Source organism: Macaca thibetana, chromosome 8 (genome assembly GCF_024542745.1).
Source record: "Macaca thibetana thibetana isolate TM-01 chromosome 8, ASM2454274v1, whole genome shotgun sequence".
NCBI classification, from domain to species: Eukaryota; Metazoa; Chordata; class Mammalia; order Primates; family Cercopithecidae; genus Macaca; species Macaca thibetana.
Window position 1 is genome coordinate 105,503,550 of NC_065585.1, and position 20,830 is coordinate 105,524,379.

Consider the following 20,830-nt stretch of genomic DNA (forward strand, 5'->3'; position numbering starts at 1 on the left):
CATGTCACTGCACTCCAGCCTGGGCGACAGAGCGAGACTCAGTCTCTCAAAAAAAAACAGAAAAAAAAAAAGAAACAATTCTTGTTTTCCTTTCCGGCTTTAATACATTGAGCACACATTTGTAAATTCTGCCCCTTTGCCTGGGCTGTTTCCTTGCTGGTCTGTGATTCAGCCTGTTTCATATCCTTCAATAGCCCAGTGGCTATGCCTGGCTACTTGATGTTTGGTTTTAGGTTTGCTTGTGAAATGAAGCAGCAAGAACAGTCGGTGACGTTTTTATTTGCACTTCCTAATGGTGTTGGAAGTTTCCAAAGCAAATCCCACTTTAGGACCCAGGGATCGGACCTGAGAATCAGGTAATAATTGGTCCTGAGGGAGGATTCTGGAATCGGTTGTAGCTTTGCTCAAAAACCATTAGGAGTACAAACAAAACCTCACTGATACTTTTGGAAAGGCAAGGCTGGCCCTTGGAATTGTCAAGTGGCTGTGTTACAGGAAAGGGGTCCTGATCCAGACCCCAAAAGAGGGTGTTTGGATCTCCTGTGAGAAGGAATTCAGGGCAAGTCTGCAGTGCAAAGTAAAAGCAAGCTTGTTAAGAAAGTAAAGTGTTGAAGGTACAGCTACTCCATAGACAGAGTAGGACGTTCCCGAAAGTAAGAGGAGAACGCATCCACTCTAGGTAGTATGCTTATTTATATACAGGATAAAAAGATCATCAAGAGATGTGCCCTACTACAAGGGTTTGTGATAAAGGATTAATTTTCTTAATTACTATATTTTTCAAAAAGCAGTATTAGTATCTTTAAAGCAAAATTAGGATTGCCTTTGTTCTCCAGATTTGAGATATTAGAACACTCCTAAGTCTGAGTCTGTTTGGTAAACATTATCCATCTGTTCCCTTACCCATAAACATCTAGAGGCTAGGAATACCTAACTTTCTGGGAATGCAGCGCAGCAAGTTCCAGCCTCATTTTCCTAGCCCTCACTCAAGATGGAGTTGCTCTGGTCTGAACGCCTCTGACAGCTACTTTGGAGGCCTGTCACATTTTTGCATCCCGGGGGAGGGCTAACAGAAGGGGCTATGTGGAAGAGCTGTGGAGAAACCCCTGCGTGATGCTCCTGCCTTGGGCGGGGAGGTGAAGCATGCTGCCTGCCTGCGGTTGGCGAGGTCATCGAAACCTCCTCGGTCAGTGTTCAGCAACTTCTCCTTTTCGGGGGCCTGCAACTGGTATTTACAAAAGCTAAACACCCTTCATCACCAAGGCTACCATTTACCACATGACTGTCAGAAGAGAAAAAATATAAATAATCCTCTTAAAATCGAAGTGACAAATATGCAAATGATTCCAGGCTAGGCCCTGGAAAATGTATTGGACAGACACTAGGCTGGCAGGGGTGACATTGTCTATAAAGACCTTGCATCTTCCACTTGAGCCCAGGAGTTCAGGGCTGCGGTGAGCTATGATCGCACTACTGCACTCCAGCCTGGGCAACAGAGTGAGACCCTGTTGCAAAAAATAAAAAATAAAAAAAGACCTTGCATCTTGCAACACCCACCACTCCCCGCCTGCCCAGCTGTGGATTGGGGTTATAAAAACCATAAAAGATTTGTCCCCTAAAGGTCCAAAATTATAGCTCATGTAATTTTATCCTCTCTTTGCTGTATTTTGTGAATTCATTTTAAGTTCTTCTTGATGACTTTGTATACTGGCCTTTAAGTAATCTTGACGATTTATGACCGATGGCAAGCTATGTTAGATTTATGACTGATGGCAAGGTATGTTAGTTTCCTTCCTTTCTTCTTTTATCTCTTAACATTTAAATTAGAAGCTTAAATGTTTCTCAAAAATAATTTAAATTTGAACCCTCCTTTCTCTAAGTTACAAAAGGTGACCCGTCCAAGATAAATTAGAGAATTTAAAGCAGGAATCTTGGTGTAGAGGAAAGAATAGGAGCTTTGGGGAAACTGATTTGGAATCCCATTTGCAACCCCATAATGGTTGCAAGACCTTGTGCCAATTTTCAGACCTCTGAGCTTCAATTTCTTCATCTATAAAATGGGTATAATATCTACTCTGTGTCGTTCTTGTGAGGCTGAAATGAGGGTGTCTCTGTGTGTATGCAGTGTCAGGTATGCCACAGGTGCTGTTTAGGTGTTAGGTTAGGTTTCCACTTTCCCCTGCGCCTTCCCTCTAAGTGTAGAAGGAGCCATAGCAGTGGGGGCAGGGATCTGCCCTGTGAATGAGCCGCCAGCCATGGCTGAAGGTGAAAGAGGAAGTTGTGCTCATTTGGGCAAAACCATCATTTCCTTTAAGTCCACTACCCTCAGCTCTTAAATAGGTCACTGAAAAGAACATCAGAATGTGAGTTCTCAGTTTGTGAGGGTGACCCGGTAGACAGCTCGCTATAGACCAGGTATTTGGAGTTATTTGTTCCATTGTATGGTCTTGCTACTAATGTGCATATATACATATATATATATATATATATATTTTTTTTTTTTTTTTTTAAGAGATAGGGTCTCACTGTGTTGCACAGGCTGGAGTGCAGTGGTGCAATCATAGCTCTTACTACAGCCTCGAACTCCTGGATTCAAGTGATCCTCCTGCCTCAACCTCCCAAGTAGCTGGGACTATTAAGTACACACCATTGCACCCAGCTAATTAAAAAAATATATTTTTAGCCACGCTTGGTGGCTCATGCTTGTAATCCCAGCACTTTGGGAGGCCAAGGTGGGTGGATCACTTGAGGTCAGGAGTTTGAGACCAGCCTATCTAACATGATGAAACTCTATCTCTACTAAAAATACAAAGAATAGCTGGGCATTGTGGTATATGCCTGTAGTCCCAGCTACTTGAGAGGCCGAGGTAAGAGAATTGCTTGTACCCAGAAGGCAGAGGTTGCAGTGAGCTAAGATCACACCATTGCACTCCAGCCTGGGGAGACAGAGCAAGACTCTGTCTCAAAAAAAAAAAAAAAAAATTTTTTTTTTTTTTTTTTTTTAGAGAAGTGGGATCTTACCTTGTTGCCTATACTGTTCTCAAACTCCTGGATCCAACCAATCCTCCTGTCTCAGCCTCCCAAAGCACTGAGATTACAGGTGTGAGCCACTGTACCCAACCAGGCTCACATTCTTAGAGTTCACCAAAGGTAAAGGGTTCCTAAGTAGAAAATGAATGCCATGAGATTTCCTTTTTCTTAACCTTGTCTCTCAGTGAAGTTGGACTGGTATAATGTAATTTTTCACATCTTAAAGTAGGTTGCAAATGACCAAGTGTAATACTTGGATAGTGTTCGAAATGTTCCTTTTTCTGATTATTAAGCTAGGGAAGAAGTCCCATTTTTTTTTATTGTGGTAAAATATACATAACATTAAATTTACCATTTTAACCTTTTTTTTTTTTTTTTTTTTTTTTTTGAGACAGAGTCCTGCTGTGTCACCCAGGCTGGAGTACAGTGGTGTGATCTTGGCTCACTGCAACCTCCGCCTCCTGGGTTCAAGCGATTCTCCTGCCTCAGCCTCTAGAGTAGCTGAGATTACAGACATGTGGCACAACCCCCAGCTATTTTTTGTATTTTTAGTAGAGATGGGGTTTCACCATGTTGGTCAGGCTGGTCACAAACACCTGACCTCAAGTGATCTGCCAGCCTTGGCCTCCCAAAGTGCTGGGATTACGGGCATGAGCCACTGCGCCTGGCCCCATTTTAACCATTTTTAAGTATGTAGTTCAATGTCATTAAGAACATTCACGGCCGGGCGCGGTGGCTCAAGCCCGTAATCCCAGCACTTTGGGAGGCTGAGACGGGCGGATCACGAGGTCAGGAGATCGAGACCATCCTGGCTAACACGGTGAAACCCCGTCTCTACTAAAAAATACAAAAAACTAGCCGGGCAAGGTGGCGGGCGCCTGTAGTCCCAGTTACTCGGGAGGCTGAGACAGGAGAATGGCGTAAACCCGGGAGGCAGAGCTTGCAGTGAGCTGAGATCCGGTCACTGCACTCCAGTCTGGGTGACAGAGTGAGACTTTGTCTCAAAAAAAAAAAAAAAAAAATTCACATTGTTGTGTGACCATCACCGCCATCCATCTCCAGAACTTTTTCATTTTCCGCAACTGAAGCTCTATACCCATCAAACATTAACTCCTCATTCTGTCCTTCCCCTCCTCCGGCAATCACCATTCTACTTTCTGACTTGATGAATTTGACTAACCCAGGAACCTCACATAAGCAGACTCATATAGTGTTTGTCATTTTCTAACTGACTGATTTCACTCTTTTTTTGTTTGTTTGTTTTTGAGATGGAGTCTGGCTCTGTCGCCTAGGCTGGAGTATTGGAGTGCTGGAGTGTAGTGGCATGATCTTGGCTCACTGCAATCTCTGCCTCCCAGGTTCAAGCAATTCTCCTGCTTCAGCCTCCTGCATAGCTGGGATTACAGGCGCTCGCCACCATGCCCAGCTAATTTTTGTATTTTTAGTAGAGACGGGGTTTCACCATGTTGACCAGGCTGGTCTTGAGCTCCTGACCTCAGGTGATCTGCCTGCCTCGGCCTCCTAAAGTGCTGGTATCACAGGTGTAAGTCACCATGCCTAGCCTAATTTCACTCTTTAAAAAAATTCTTTATTTTTATTTATTTATTTTTAGAAACAGAGTCTCACTTTGTCATCCAGACTAGAGTACAGTGGTGCAATGATAGCTCACTGCAGCCTCGAATTCCTAGGCTTATGTTGAGTAGCTGGGAGTATAGGCGCACACCACCATGCCAGCAAATTTTTAAAATTTTTTATAGAGATGCAGTCTTGCAATATTGCCCAGGCTGGTCTTGAATTCCTGGCCTCAAGTGATCCTCCTGCCTCAGGCTCCCAAAGTTCAGGGATTACAGGTGTGAGCCACCATGCCCAACCCCCTCCCCACCTTTTTAAAATTATTTTTTTAAATTCTGTGTTTTATATATATATATTTTTACTCCCTCCAGGGACTATTCCTTACTACAAACTCAATTTTCTCTGAGATTTAATTATACATAATTTGCACGCCACCCTTCTTAGCTGTTTGTGTATGATCTTTGCTTTTTTTTTTTTATCCTTTTTGAGATGGAGTCGCACTCTGCTGCCCAGGCTGGAGTGCAGTGGTGCGATCTCGGCTCACTGCAACCTCCACCTCCCAGGTTCAGGTGATTCTCTTGCCTCAGCCTCCCGAGTAGCTGGGACTACAGGCGCCTGCTACCACATCTGGCTAAATTTTTATATTTTTAGTACAGACAGGGTTTCACCATATGGGCCAGGTTGGTCTTGAACTCCCGACCTTGTGATCCACCCGCCTCAGCCTCCCAAAGTGCTGGGATTACAGGTGTGAGCCACCGTGCCGGCCCTGATCATTGCATTTTTACCCTACTGAAGGAAAACATCAGTCATCGGAAGTGATTCCATAGAATATTTTTTTTTCTTTATTTTTAGAATGAGCTCTTTATTGAATCAGGATCTGAGGTGATTATACACTAAGCACAACACTGGATCCTATCTTTGTCTAGTGCATGTCTTAAAAGTGCAAAATAAAAAACAAAAGAAATAAAAGTGCAGGCCGGGCGCGGTGGCTCATGCCTGTAATCTCAGCACTCTGGGAGACCGAGGAGGGCGGATCATGAGGTCAGGAGATCGAGACCATCCTGGCTAACATGGTGAAACCCTGTCTCTACTAAAAAAATACAAAAAAACCCCAAAAAACAAAAACATCAGCCGGGCGTGGTGGCGGGCACCTGTAGTCCCAACTACTGGGGAGGCTGAGGCAGGAGAATGGCATGAACCGGGGAGGTGGAGCTTGCAGTGAGCCGAGATCGCACCACTGCCCTCCAGCCTGGGCCACAGAGCGCGACTCTGTTTCAAAAAAAAGTGCAAATTCTGCTGTCAGCCGGGCGCAGTGGCTCACGCCTGTAATCCCGACATTTTGGGAGGCTGAGGCAGGCAGATCACCTGAGGTCAGGAGTTCGAGTCCAGCCTAGATAACATGGTGAAACCCCGTCTCTACTAAAAATACAAAAATTAGCCGGATGTGGTGACGAGCTCCTGTAATCTCAGCTACTCAGGAGGCTGAGGCAGGAGAATCACTTGAACCCGGGAGGCAGAGGCTGCAGTGAGCCGAGATCACTCCATTGCACTCCAGCCTGGGTGACAGAGCAAGACTCTGTGTCCAAAAAAAAAAAAAAAAAAATTCTGCTCTCATTCTGCTTTCCCAAAGAGAAAGTGTGAGAATGCACGCATTGAAGAGGCTGCTGGTAGCAAAGAGGAGAGGCCAGTTCATGGGAATTGTAAACATCGTTGCAGTTGCTTCCATTCAAAAGTAACTCCTCGGCCTTTCTCCTTTCAGGTGGTATAAGCTGAAATCCAAACCAGGAAAGAAGGACAAGGAGCGAGGAGAAATTGAGGTTGACATTCAGTTTATGAGAAACAACATGACTGCCAGCATGTTTGACCTTTCTATGAAAGACAAGTCTCGGAATCCATTTGGAAAACTGAAGGACAAGATCAAGGGGAAGAATAAGGACAGCGGGTCAGACACCGCCTCAGCCATCATCCCTAGCACGACACCTTCGGTTGACAGTGATGATGAGTCTGTGGGCAAAGACAAGAAAAAGAAATCGAAGATCAAGACCTTATTTTCCAAGTCGAATTTGCAGAAGACGACTCTTTCCCAGTCCATGTCTGTCCTGCCGACTTCAAAGCCAGAAAAAGTGCTGCTTCGTCCCGGAGACTTTCAGTCCCAGTGGGATGAAGACGACAATGAGGACGAGTCCTCCTCAGCCTCGGATGGTGAGTTTCTGCCTCTTCCTGCTTCTACTTCCTGACATCTCTTCTTCCACTTACCATGCTTCATTCTGAGAGAGAAGAAACAGACAAATCTTAAGAGAAAGAGTTTAATTCAATTCCTCAGTTACAAAATCATGGTGATGGTGGTGATGATCGTGGTGGTTAAGATGCCGTCTCTCAAACCAGGCATGGTGGCTCACGCCTGTAATCCCAGCACTTTGGGAGGCCGAGGCAGGCAGATCGCTTGAGCCCAGGAGTTTGAGACTAGCCTGGGCAACACGGTGAAACCCTGTCTCTACAAAAAGTACAAACATTAGCCAGATGTGATGACACACTCCTGTAGTCCCAGCTACTCAGGAGGCTAGGCTGGGAGGATTGCTTGAGCTCAGGAAGTAGAGGCTGCAGTAAGCTGTGATCGTGCCACTGCACTCCAGCCTGGGTAACAGAGTGAGACTCTGTCTCAAAAAAAAAAAAAAAAAAAAAAAAAAAAAAAAAAAAAAGCTCTATCTGTTTCTTTTTTAAAAATATTTTTTGTTGGCTCATGCCTGTAATCCCAGCACTTTGGGAGGCCGAGGTGGGTGGATCACGAGGTCAGGAGATCGAGACCATCCTGGCTAACACGGTGAAACCGGACGTGGTGGCAGGCGCCTGTAGCCCCAACAACTCAGGAGGCTGAGTCAGCAGAATGGTGTGAACCCAGGAGGCGGACCTTGCAGTGAGCCGAGATTGTGTCACTGCACTCCAGCCTGGGCAACAGACTGAGACTCTGTCTCAAAAAAAAGAAAAAATATTTTTTGTTTGTTTGTTTTAGAGACAGGGTCTTGCTCTATTGCCAGGCTGGAGTGCAGTGGCACGATCATAGCTTACCGCAGCCTCCAACTCATGGGCTCAAGCAATCCTCCCACCTTGGCCTTCTGAGGAGCTGGGACTATAGGTGTGCACTACCACACCTGGCTAATTAAAAAATTTTTTTTTTTTAGAGATGAGGTCTCACTATGTTGCCCAGGCTGGTCTGAAACTCCTGGCTTCAAGTAATCCTCCTGCCTCAGCCTCTCAAACGGCTGGTATGACCCGTGTGAACCACTGCCCATAGCTGAGATGCCCTCTCTATTTCTAAGCCCTCTGGTTTCTTTCTTTCTTTGAGATGGTGTCTTGCTCTGTCACCCAGGCTGGAGTGCAGTGGTGCGATCTTGGCTCTCTGAAACTTCCGTCTCCTGGGTTTAAGCGATTCTCCTGCCTCAGCCTCCTGAGTAGCTTGGATTATAGGTGCCCACCTCCACACCCGGCAAATTTTTGTGTTTTTAGTCAGGGTTTCACCATGTTGGCCAGGCTGGTTTTGAACTCCTGACCTCAAGTGATCTGCCTGCCTCGGCCTCCCAAAGTGCTGGGATTATACCCTCTGGTTTCTAAGAATGCCTAAATTCCTTTTCCAGAGTTTCTGGCTCTATAAATGATATCCGTTAGTACAAACTTTTAGAGCTAATAGAACGAGTGTCTTCAAAGTTGTTTTTTTTTTAAGGGTAAAACCATGAAACCTTATAGTAATTCTGATATTTCATTAATTCATCAGGTAGTTATTGAGTTCCTGTGATGTGCTTAACCCTTGTGGGATATAGTCTTATCAGAAGCCAAGGAATCTGGTTCCTTTAGCTCTGAGTTAATTATGTATTTTGAACTTCGATTTCAATGTCTAAATCGCTCCCACTGGCTGGATTCTGCTACTCTACCTTCTACTGCTGCCCTTTTCATTGGTTTAATCCAGGGTTTCTCAACCTCAGCACTGTGGACAGTTTGGACTAGATAGGCCTTTGTCGGGGGGGGACTGTGCTATACATTGTAAGATGTTCAGTATCATCCTTGTCCTCTACCTGCTGGATACGAATAGCAGCACACCCCCTCCAAGCTGTGCCAACCAGAAATGTATCCAGACATTGACAGATGCCCCCACACTGCAAACCACCCGTTTAACATCTTATCCCCTTTCTGTTCTTTGTTTTTCTTCCCAAAGTCATGTCTCACAAGAGAACAGCGAGTACAGATCTTAAGCAACTGAACCAGGTCAACTTCACCCTTCCCAAGAAGGAAGGACTTTCCTTTCTTGGCGGCCTTCGGTCTAAGAACGATGTCCTTTCCCGCTCTAATGTCTGCATCAATGGGAACCATGTTTACCTGGAGCAGCCAGAAGGCAAGGGTGAGACCAAGGACAGTAGCCCATCCTCCTCCCCATCCCCCAGGGGCTTCAGAAAGAAGCATTTGTTCTCTTCTACGGAGAACCTGGCGGCTGGGTCTTGGAAGGAGCCTGCTGAAGGAGGTGGGCTGTCTTCTGACAGGCGGTTCTCCGAATCTTCCACCAAGGACTCCTTGAAGTCTATGACCCTGCCGTCCTACCGACCTGCCCCACTGGTCAGTGGGGACCTCAGGGAAAACATGGCCCCCGCAAACTCGGAGGCCGCAAAAGAAGCCAAGGAGAGCAAGAAACCAGAGAGCAGGAGGTCCTCTTTGCTGTCTCTGATGACGGGGAAGAAGGACGTGGCTAAGAGCAGTGAAGGTGAAAACCCTCTCACGGTCCTGGGGAGGGAGAAGGAAGGCATGCTGATGGGGGTTAAGCCCGGGGAGGACGCGTCGGGGCCTGCTGAAGACCTTGTGAGAAGATCCGAGAAAGATACCGCAGCTGTTGTCTCCAGACAGGGCAGCTCCCTGAACCCCTTTGAAGATGTGCAGATCACAGAACCAGAAGCTGAGCCGGAGTCCAAGTCTGAACCAAAACCTCCAATTTCCTCTCAGAGGGCTCCCCAGACCAGAGCTGTCAAGCCCCGGTGAGTTTTGGCTCTTCTCATGCAGGGCATTTCTACCTCGCCATTGGTGGTTTTCAGGCTTACGTTAGACCAGCTCTTGCTGGTTCCATGATGTCACAGTACCCGTACATGCCAAAGGTTTGCTGGTCTACATTCTTTTTTTAACGAGTCCCTACTGCCAGCCTGGCCTGCCCTGTACAAATTGCAGTGATGTTTCCTAGCCCAGAGCTACTGCCCTGCAGGCATGGTCTGTCCTTTCTGTCAGCTTATCAGATCTCAGTGGAATGCAATGGTTTGTAGCAGACTCTGGGTGTTGCAAGTTGGGAATACTGGGTTTGGGTTGTAGTATATGCAGTACCTGTGTTTACGAAGTTCTTATCTCATATTTCCCCTTGAGCCAGATGTTATCCTGGCTCATTGCATTTTGGCATTGGTTTCTGGTACGAGAGACCCTTGGTCTCTCGAGTGACAGTGACAGTGACGAGTGACAGTGATGGTCCTCTCTCGAGTGACAGTGACAGTTCTCTGTGTCCACTTTGCCCCTTGTTGTGAGAGCCAGCGTGAGACTTGGGGACTGGCCTTGGGGACTTGTGCTTTTCTGTGTGACTCACATTGACACTGACAATATTTCTGTGGTCTGGGGAGTGAGAGATTTGTTTTTTGAGAGATTCTGCTTACTTTGACATGCACACATACACACATACACACTGTTCCTCTTGAACTTATCTGTGCCTGTTGCTTTGTGTTAACATCTTTAACCACTTTGAAACTTTTAGGTGCATTTTGTCCTGTAATAATCAAATGTTCGGGCCTTGTGTTAATCACCACAAGAAACCAGATCTTTACTGGGATCTTTTCATTCTATTGCAACAGACTTTTGTGTGACAGATCTGCTTGGTTGTAAAAGTGTCTGTTAAGTGTTAGTGTTCCTTTTTTTTTTTTTTTGAGACGGTCTTCCGCTGTCACCCAGGCTGGAGTGCAGTGGCGCGATCTCAGCTTACTGCAACCTCCACCTCCCAGGTTCAAGCAATTCTCCTGCCTCAGTCTCCTGAGAGTAGCTGAGACTACAGGTGCACACCACCACACCCGACTAATTTTTGTATTTTTCAGTAGAGATGAGGTTTCACCATGTTGGCTGGGCTGGTCTCGAACTCCTGACTTCAGGTGATCCGCCTGCCTCGGCCTCCCACAGTGCTGGGATTACAGGTGTGAGCCACTGCGCCTGGCTAGTGTTCCTTTTTTAACTTCTTAAGGTACTGCCCGTGTAAAGACGTTCTCCCCTGGTGAATGACTTGATTTTTGTGTATTTTCTTTGTCTCTCATGATGCATCTGCACTGACCTGCAGATTTTATTTTGTCCTTTTTGCAGACTGGAAGTGTCTCCGGAGGCGCAACCCACAGCCAGGCTTCCTTCCCCCGCTGACTCCCCTTCCTCTCTTCCTCTCCCTTCTAGTTCTGGCCAGGCACCTGTCCCCTCTGAATTGGGACATGGTACAGACACACAGTCTTCTGAGAGTCTTTCTGTCTTCTCCTCTCTCTCATCTCCCATAGCAGCTCCCATTTCCACATCCACTCCAATTGAAAGCTGTCCTCTCATAGATAGGGGCCAGGCCAAGTCTGAAGAACCACCCTTGCTCCCTAAGGCAGAGTTGCAAATGGAGAGTTTAACACCAGTTCCAAATTCTGGTTCTTCTGCCCCGGGATCACTTTTCAAACAGCTATCCATTCCAGTGAATAAAGGGACAGAAAATTCTCTGATGGGCAGGACCCGTGAGACAGGCACAGAGAAGAACACCAGCAGCCTTGAGTTGGAGGAGTCTCTCCCGGAACAGCCTGAAACGGGGCGACAAGAGGAAGAACTTCCGAGATTCCCCCACAAAAAACAAGACTACAGCCCATCATCTGGAGAGGCCCAGGAAGTACCGTCTGCCCTTTCACTCAGCAGTGATGGAGCTGCGAGCCCCGTTGGGGAGCTTGTGGCAGGAGGAGACAAAGACTTGGAGAGTCAGGCTGGGTCTCTTGTGGGGAGCAAAGCTAGGGATGCAGTTGAAGAAGCAGCACCCCCTCTTCCCATGGGAGAATCGGTCCCTTCCATTGATTCCACGATGCAGAAGCTGGAAGAGATGGGTCTGAACCTCCGTGAGGGCCAGAAGAAAACCAAGAAGCGCGTGTCATTTTCTGAGCAGCTCTTCACAGAAGAGGTGGTAGAGAGGGCCGTCCCGCTGGTGGAAGGACACAGCAGTTGTCCCCAGGAGCTGACCCCTGCATGGGCTGTTGCTGGAAACGCCTCTGCTGGAGAGCCTCCTGGGTCTCCCCACACAGAGGACTCAGAGAGGGAATCGGTGACCACACCTGGGCCAGCGACGTGCGGTGCGCCAGCCTCCCTGGCGGGTCACCTCCTCCTCCCCTCCCTGGAGGAGAGTTTCTCCGAAGGCCCCACGAGTGAAGCAAGCTCAGCCAAAGACACTCCACTCTTTAGGATGGAGGGAGAGGATGCCCTTGTGACTCAGTATCAGAGCAAAGCCAGTGACCATGAAGGTTTATTGTCTGACCCCTTGAGTGACCTTCAGTTGGCCTCAGATTTTAAATCTCCAGTCACAGCCGATCTGAACTTAAGCCTTCCTTCCATTCCTGAAGTCGCATCGGATGATGAAAGAATAGATCAGGTTGAAGATGATGGAGAGACAGCAAAGTCGTCAACTCTGGACATAGGAGCTTCGTCCTTGAGCTTGGTAGTCCCCTGTCCTGAGAGGGGAAAGGGGCCCAGTGGCAAGGCAGATAGGTTGGCACTGGGGGAGGGCCTGCGTGATTTCAGCCTGCAAGCACCCAAAGCATCTGTGACAGCTCCTTCAGAGCAGACCACAGAGTTCGGAATTCACAAACCACATCTTGGCAAGAGCTCAAGCTCTGATGAACAGCTGCCAGGCCCCAGTGGTGGTGAGGAAGAAAAACCGATGGGAAATGGGAGTCCAAGCCCGCCTCCTGGCACGTCCCTGGACGATCCTGTACCCAGCCCCTCCCCTTCTGAGCTCTTTCCTGCCACACAGTCTTTCCCCAGCTCTGCACATTCTGACACTCACCACACCAGCACAGCAGAATCTCAAAAAAAAGCCACAGCAGAGGGCTCCGCTGGTAGAGTTGAAAATTTTGGCAAGAGGAAGCCACTCCTCCAGGCCTGGGTCTCACCCTCGGAGACACATCCAGTCTCAGCTCAGCCAGGCGCTGGAACTGGGTCAGCCAAGCACAGGTGAGAGATGGGGGAGATTGTCTATGTAAATGTCAGCAATGTCCCCCTTTGCTTCCTACCTGCAGAGGTTACGGCTTTCTAACCACACAGACGTCTGACAGGACAACCCGCCTGTCACTGTCCTGCTGGTAGGACTGCCCCTTGTGGTGGTAATACCTCAAGACGCTGCTGCGTTTATAGCAAGAACATAATAGCAGTCTGTAAATATAGCTTAGGAATTATTCTGCACAGTCAGATTTGGAGCACTCACATTGCAGAAACGCAATGCCACCAGTATCTTAACAGTCTCAGAACTAACTGGCATTGAGCGGTAGTAGCATCTAGCAGTGTCAAAAACTTCTTCAAGCACTGCCCAACGTGAAGCTTGTATGTTTGTTTTGAACTCTCTTTACTATGGAGGGACAGAAGCCTCTGCAAAGTTTTACAGTGAACGCCTAGGCTCTAGTTGACTTCAGAAAATAAGAGACTGCCTTTAATGTTCTGATGTTTGTAAGAAGACCAAGGGTCCCGTGAAGATACCAGGACATCTGGGCAAGGACGTGCTTTGCTGGCTTGCATGTGGCGGCCCAGTCCTGACTACTTTTGTTTCCACAGGCACTGAGACATCAGAGTGTGTTGGCCCGGAGATGAGGGCAGCATGTGACCCACCTGCCCCTTGCCTGGCTTACTGGCTGCCATCTTTGTGGTGGGCAGTTGCTCAGTTTTGCCATGTCAGGAGGGTCTAAAGATCCTTTTCCCTTTCTCTTTAGACTTCATCCTGTGAAGCCAATGAATGCAACGACCACCAAGGTTGCTAACTCCAGCTTGGGAACTGCCACCATCATCAGTGAGAACTTGAACAACGAGGCCATGATGAAGGTATGTCTTCTGGGAAGCTGGTGCATTCGTTAGGGATTGACAGAGCACCTGTTTCCATAGTCACCATCGTATATCTCACCCTGGGCAGCTGGTGGTGCCAGGAACCACTTAGTCATACATCTGGAGTCTTTAAGTAAACTTTGGAAGCCCCCAGACATTCCACTGGATAATTACTTTATTCCCTTATACTTGTTTACTTGTTTAGTTATTGTTAAATTTTTTTTTTGTCTCAAGCAACATGATTGACGCTGGTCCTTCTTTTTTAAAAAAATTATTGGCCAGGCGCGGTGGCTCAAGCCTGTAATCCCAGCACTTTGGGAGGCCGAGACGGGCGGATCACGAGGTCAGGAGATCGAGACCATCCTGGCTAACACGGTGAAACCCCGTCTCTACTAAAAAATACAAAAAACTAGCCGGGCGGGGTGGCGGGTACCTGTAGTCCCAGCTACTCAGGAGGCTGAGGCAGGAGAATGGCGTAAACCTGGGAGGCAGAGCTTGCAATGAGCTGAGATCCGGCCACTGCACTCCAGCCTGGGCAACAGAGCTAGACTCCGTCTCAAAAAATTTAAAAAAAAAAAAAAAAAATTATTTAAACATTTTCCTTCTTAATAGAGATGGGGTCTTCCTATGTTGCCTAGGCTGGTCTTGAAATCCTGGGCTCAAGTGATCCTCCCACCTTGGCCTCCCAAAGTGCTGGGGTTACAGGCGTGAGCCACCACACCCAGCCTGGCGCTTCTTTTTAATGAGAAGAAAATGTCACCCACAATCTGGCCCATTCAGGTCAGGTATTTTCTTTTTCCCTCTTGTTTCCTTTCCTTTGGCAAGAATGTAAAATTCTGATAATTGCAATCATTGCATAGATATACTTTTCTGGTAACTTTATTTGGAATAATTTCAAATGTTAAAAAAAAGTTGCAAGAACAGTACAAAGAGCTCCTGTAAACCCTTCCTCCCAGTTTGTTAGTAGTTAACATTTGACCACATTTGCCAATCAGTCTCATCCTCTCTGCTTCCTCTGCCTGACCTTCTCTCTTTCTGAATATACACATGCAGATGTATGCATAATTTTTTTTTAAAATCATTTGGAAGTAAGTTGTGTACCTCATGTTCCTTTTAACCCTAAATACTTAACTGTGTAATTCCTAACAATAAGGACATTTATCAAAATCAGGGAACTTTTTTTTTTTTTTTGAGATGGAATCTCATTCTGTCACCCAAGCTGGAGTGCAGTGGTGTAATCTTGGCTCACTGCAACCTCCCCATCCTGGGTTTGAGCAATTCTCCTGCCTCAGCCTCCTGAGTAGCTGGGACTATAGGTATGCGCCACTATGCCCAGCTAATTTTTGTATTTTTAGTAGAGACAGGGTTTTGCTATGTTGGCCACACTGATCTCGAACTCCTGGCCTCAGGTGATCCGCCTGTGTTGGCCCTCCAAAGTGCTGCGATTACAGGGATGAGCCCCTGCGCCCAGCCTACCTCATGCTCCTTTTACCCCTAAATATTTCTAACAGTAAGGAGATTCATCAAAATCAGGAAATTTTTTTTTGATACAGGATCTCACTCTGTTGCCCAAGCTGGAATGGAGTGGCATGATCACAGCTCATCATAGCCTCGACCACCTGGGCCCAATCAAACCTCCTACCTCAGCCTTCCAAGTAGCTGGGACTACAGGCGAGCGCCACCACGCCTGGCTAATTTATGTTTTTTGTTTTTTTTTTTTGAGACGGAGTCTCGCCTCGTCGCTCAGGCTGGAATGCAGTGGCCCGTGGTCTCTGCTTACTGCAAGCTCCGCCTCCCGGGTTCACGCCATTCTCCTGCTTCAGCCTCCCAAGTAGCTGGGACTACAGGCGCCTGCTACCATGCCCAGCTAATTTTTTGTATTTTTTTTAGTAGAGATGGGGTTTTACCATGTTAGCCAGGATGGTCTCGATCTCCTGACCTCGTGATCTGCCTGCCTCGGCCTCCCAAAGTGGTGGGATTACAAGCGTGAGCCACCGCGCCCGGCCTAATTTATGTATTTTTTGTAGAGATGGGGTTTCACCATGTTGCTCAGGCTTGTCTTGAACTCCTGGGCTCAAGTGATCCACCTGCTTCGGGCTCCCAAAGTGCTGGGATACAGGTGTGAGGCACAATGCCCAGCCTGTTTTCTGTTTTTCAGTATGAATTAACACTATAGTCAATAATTTTCTATATGGAACTTTTTCTCCTCTTTTAGATGATTTCCTTAAGCTAAATTTCCAGGATGTATCTTGCTCATTTGGAGGTTCTCTTCTCTTTGAAAAGTATGGACTCATATTAAAAAACAACTCCCCATAAAAGAAAACCAGCCTCCCAGATGAACTCTGCCTGGGAGTGTCTTCATCCTGCCCTTTCTGGTTCTAGAATCAAGGATTTAGAATACTGCCTTGCTGCGAATCCCTGGTCTTCAACTCATTATCTGGACTAGAAGAGAATGATTTACTGAGGGATTGGTGACCTTTAGTGGGCAGGATATGTTGTATTTCAAATATGTAGAGAGGGACTTCCCAACTGACACTAGGAACTGCAGTCTATAGAAATACACTTTATTTTTATTTTAGTTCAGAGCAGCTAAAATTTCATTCCATCATAGATTTTACAGTCCCAGGGACTCTGGATATTGAATAGTTTTCTTTTTTGTTTTTTTTGTTTTTTTTTGAGATGGAGTTTTGCTCTCGTCACCTAAGATGGAGTGCAATGGCGCCATCTTGGCTCACCGCAACCTCCACCTCCCGGGTTCAAGCAATTCTCCTATCTCAGCCTCCAGAGTAGCTGGGATTATAAGCACCTGCCACCATGCCTAGCTAATTTTTGTATTTTTAGTAGAGATGGGGTTTTGCCATGTTAGCCAGGCTGGTCTCGAACTCCTGACCTCAGGTGATCCACCAGCCCTGGCCTCCAAAAGTGCTGGGATTATAGGGATGAGCCATCATGCCTAGCTTTGTTTTATTTTTTAATGGAGATGGGGTCTTGCTCTGTTGCCTAGGCTGGCGGGTAATGGCTATTCATACGTGCAATCATAGCTTATCGCATCCCCGAACTCCTGGGCTCAAGTGATCCTCCTACCTCAGCCTCCCAAGTAGCCAGGACTACAGATGCGCCACCATGCTTGGCTGAAAGTGTTTTTCAAGTGCTGGGTACTTGTTATTCCCTCTGGCTTCATTGCACATCTACCAGTAAGAGCTGGGATAAAGGTTCACAGGAAGCTGGAGGTCCAAGTTTTTGGTAAAAGAAGCCAAGTAATCCTAACTGATGATTGCTGAAAACAAGTTAGCATCTTCTTTCTTGCCCCACTTTTTTTTTTTCCTTCCTTCCTTCCTTTTCTTCCTTCCCTCCCTCCCTCCCTCCCTCCCTTCCTTCCTTCCTTTTTTTTTTTTTGATGGATTTTCGCTCTGGTTGACCAGGCTGGAGTGCAATGGTGCGATCTCAGCTCACTGCAACCTCCACCCCCCAGGTTCAAGCAATTCTTAAACCTCAGCCTCCCAAGTAGCTGGGATTACAGGCATGCACCACCATACCCAGCTAATTTTTTTGTATTTTTGGTAGAGACGGGGTTCTACCATGTCGGTCAGGCTGGTCTCGAACTCCTGACCTCAGGTGATCCACCCGCCTTGGCCTCCCAAAGTGTTGGGATTACAGGTGTGAGCCACTGTGCCTGGCCCCCACTCTTTCTTTGTAGAACACATTGACAGGGCAGGTGGTAAGCATTGGTCTCAAAATTATCAGCCACAGCCAGAACTGTGTACCTACTACATTTCAGCCCTAGCCTAAAAATGTACAATATGTGAACCAGCTTGCCTGGCTTCTGTGTGGTTGTTGCAGATAGAAGAGGCAGCACTTGTCTTCCTGGAGTTAATGATATTTATCAGGAAATGGGATAAAAGGACAGCAATGAACATTAGAGTCATTCAGCAGCTTCCCATCCATCTTCCTTTTACTACACACTGGAATGCAGTGTGGCTCCAAAGAGAAACAAACACCTTGTTTCTGGGAAGTTAGCAAGACCTTTGGCTACCATTTTATTTCCTCTTCAAAGCTCATTTAATTCAATGGCTTATCTCCTGGCCCTAAGAGAATAACTTAGCTCAAAACAAAGGCAACTGCTGCTTATTTTGCTCATGATTTGTAAGCCTGACTGCCGCCCTGCTGCCTGCCTGCAACACATCTCTTGGTTCTGGACCATGCCTAGTAAACATTCTGGGTAAATACGGGACATTTCCTGGAGACTCTGCTATTGGCCTGCCGCATGATAGATGTTTTGTGTTAAGGGATAAGACAGTATTTATAAAGATACCTACTCTTTGGAATGTTGCAAAGTAAGAGAGGTTTAAGGGAAAGAAATTGCATAGCTAAAGTTATGAAAAGCTAGCTGGATCATTACTACAGTGATTTTTTTTTTCTTTTCTTGGTTGTTGTTTTAGGGCCTCCATCCTTTATAGATGATTTATAACTGAGAGTGTCTTATTTACCCAGGTGGCTTTAACATTTCCGTTTTAAAATAAAGCCAACTAGATCCAAAAATCATCTGTGATATGGAAAAAGTTGGATGCACATTTGAATGTATGTCATTATTACAACTACGTAAAAGGAAAAGTCCAGGGTAAGAATCCTGGTGAGAAATACATGACAATGGGCACCATTCTTTCTTGCATTTGTGGGTATTTTCTCTGTGCTTTTTCTTCAAGGCCATTACTCACTTTTTATGATGCTGGATTATTTTATGATTTTTTTTTTTTTTTTTTTTGAGGCAGGATCTCGCACTGTTGCCCATACTCAAGTGCAGTGGCACGATCTTGGCTCACTGCAACCTCCGCCTCCCGGGTTCAAGCGATTCTTCTGCCTAAGCCTCCTGAGTAGCTGGGACTACAGGTGCCCGCCACCATGCCTGGATAATTTTTTGTATTTTTAGTAGAGATGAGGTTTCACCATATTGGCCAGGTTGGTCTCGAACTCCTGACCTCATGATCTACCTGCTTCAGCCTCCCAAAGTGCTAGGATTACAGATGTGAGCCACCATGCCTGGCCCTGTTTTATAATTTTTTAATATCGCAAAACTAGGCTCTTCTAATGATTTTAAAGTCCTTTATATCCTTTTTCCCTTTGAATTACATAATCCAAATTAAATAGCTGTTTGATGGTTCGTATGAAGTACCTTAAGTGTGTACACATTTTCAATTCTAGGCATTTATCAGTACTTAGAGATATGGCCAAAGATTTATGTTCATGCATTTTGATTAAAATGTTATATATAATTGTACAAATTGAAAACAACATAAATATCCAGCAATAGAGGAATAGTTAAAATATAATGGGATTTTAAGCATCCACTAGAAAAGCAAGTTTTGCTAAAATGTTATGATGGAAAAAATGCTTACTAAATAGTACAAAGCTGTAAAACTATTACTTTGTATGAGGCTGACATTATAAAACATAACATCAAGAACCCCAGGAAGGCCAGGCTCAGTGGTTCATGCCTGTAATCCCAGCACTTTGGGTGACTGAGGCAGGAGGATCACTTGAGGTCAGGAGTTCAAGACCAGCCTGGTCAACATGGTAGAACCCTATCTCTACTAAAAATACAAAAATTAGCTGGGTATGGTGGCAGGTGCCTGTAATCCCAGCTACTCAGGAGGCTGAGGCAGGAGAATCACTTGAACCTGAGAGGCAGAGGTTGCAGTGAGCCGAGATCGTGTCACTGCACTCCAGCCTGGGCGTCACAGTGAGACTGTCTCAAAAAAAGAAAGAAAAAGAATCCCAGGAAAAATAAAGAGACCCAAATGTTAGGTGTTGGAATTAATTATAGGACACCCTACAGGTGTCAGCCTCTGTATCCCTCTCTCTTTCAAATTCCATGCAGAATATCTTATGTATTGCGACTTTAAAAAAAAAAAAATAAATAAAAATAAATAAATAAGATCCTTATATGACAGAAGTATAATCTAAAATCCCTTGAGGACATACTCTTTGCCATGATTTACAAAGGTGACTCTTTTTTCTTGATATAAAATGTAAGGCTGGGTGTGGAGGCTCATGCCTGTAATCACAGCACTTTGGGAGGCCATGGTGGGAGGATCACTTGAGCTTGGGTTTGAGACCAGGCTAGGCAACATAGCGAGACCCCGTCTCTATGGGGGAAAACAAAAGGGCATTATGTACATTCACATTGTTGTACAACCAATCTCTAGGGCTTTTTTCCAGACATGCAACTTTTCAATGAAATATTGTTTTGGAAGTCATATCTACAGTGACTGAGGTCCAGAGAAGGTGCGCTATGAATGCATGCCTTCAAAGTTTTAAAAAACAAAGATTAGGGGAGAAGCAGGTTTTGGAAAAGCAGTCCAGTGTCTCGCCTCTGAATGTGCAGCCTGTATGGGGTTGAACTCACTCTGTCTATGGAAACATTGGTGTTGTGTGTCTAAGTTAGTACCGCCATCATCGTGCTTTTGTTCCTGGCCAGGATGGGAGGGCTGGGATCCCTCCTTTGACTTCTGGCTCGTGTCCAGGCAGTTTGCGTCACTGGACTGAACTGGGGCTTCTATCATGTCACTGAGGAGCGAGTGTTGATTCTTCTTGGAGAAGGTAGTCTCTTGGCCTTCCTGGTAGACAGTGAGACCGTTAGACCCTCAGGGCAATAAAGCTATTCCTGCCTCAGAACTCTGCCAGCAAAATCATCTTGATTCTTTAAACATGTAAATCTCAGGCTACAGATTTCAGGAAAAGTCACTTTTTTTTTCCTTACTGGGGACTTGCACAGCGTGTGACTTTTCATTTAAGCTTTATCTTGCGTGTCCTCCTGGTTCAGGCTGCTTGGGCTGGCAGGGGCCCCAGATCACAAATGCTGATAAAGCACAGTGACTCCACAGGGTGTGTGCTCTCCTCAGGAGCAGAACACTCAGCTCTGGGACAGGCCGCTGTGTACCCAAGGGCGTGCCTAGATGTCCACGGGTGAGGACGGGGCATGATGGCACCTGGCTCTGACTCCGCATATTTCTCAAGTATGAAGTGATGTGAACTGGAGTCCCTGGGTGTCCTCTGCATCCACCTGCTCACTGAGTCCTTCTGAGCACAGCTTTGGCAGGAGCAGACAGTTGGGCTGGACCTCGACCTGCTG

General features: G+C 46.3%; 1 protein-coding gene across 3 annotated transcripts in view; it reads left to right on the forward strand.

Moving 5' to 3' along the window:
- The window catches only part of RAB11FIP1 (RAB11 family interacting protein 1), a 42,055-nt gene that overhangs the window by 16,194 nt on the left and 5,031 nt on the right, over positions 1-20,830 (forward strand). For 2 of the 3 annotated variants that reach the window (XR_007728214.1, XM_050801259.1), the window contains exons 2-5: positions 6,362-6,804; positions 8,810-9,617; positions 10,966-12,843; positions 13,593-13,701. Coding sequence is in view for 2 of the 3 variants with exons in the window: in XM_050801259.1 (XP_050657216.1) it covers positions 6,362-6,804; positions 8,810-9,617; positions 10,966-12,843; positions 13,593-13,701 (3,238 nt within the window). In the remaining variant the exon portion in view is untranslated. The remainder of the gene's footprint in view (positions 1-6,361; positions 6,805-8,809; positions 9,618-10,965; positions 12,844-13,592; positions 13,702-20,830) is intronic. The other variant, XM_050801260.1, reaches the window with a different exon arrangement.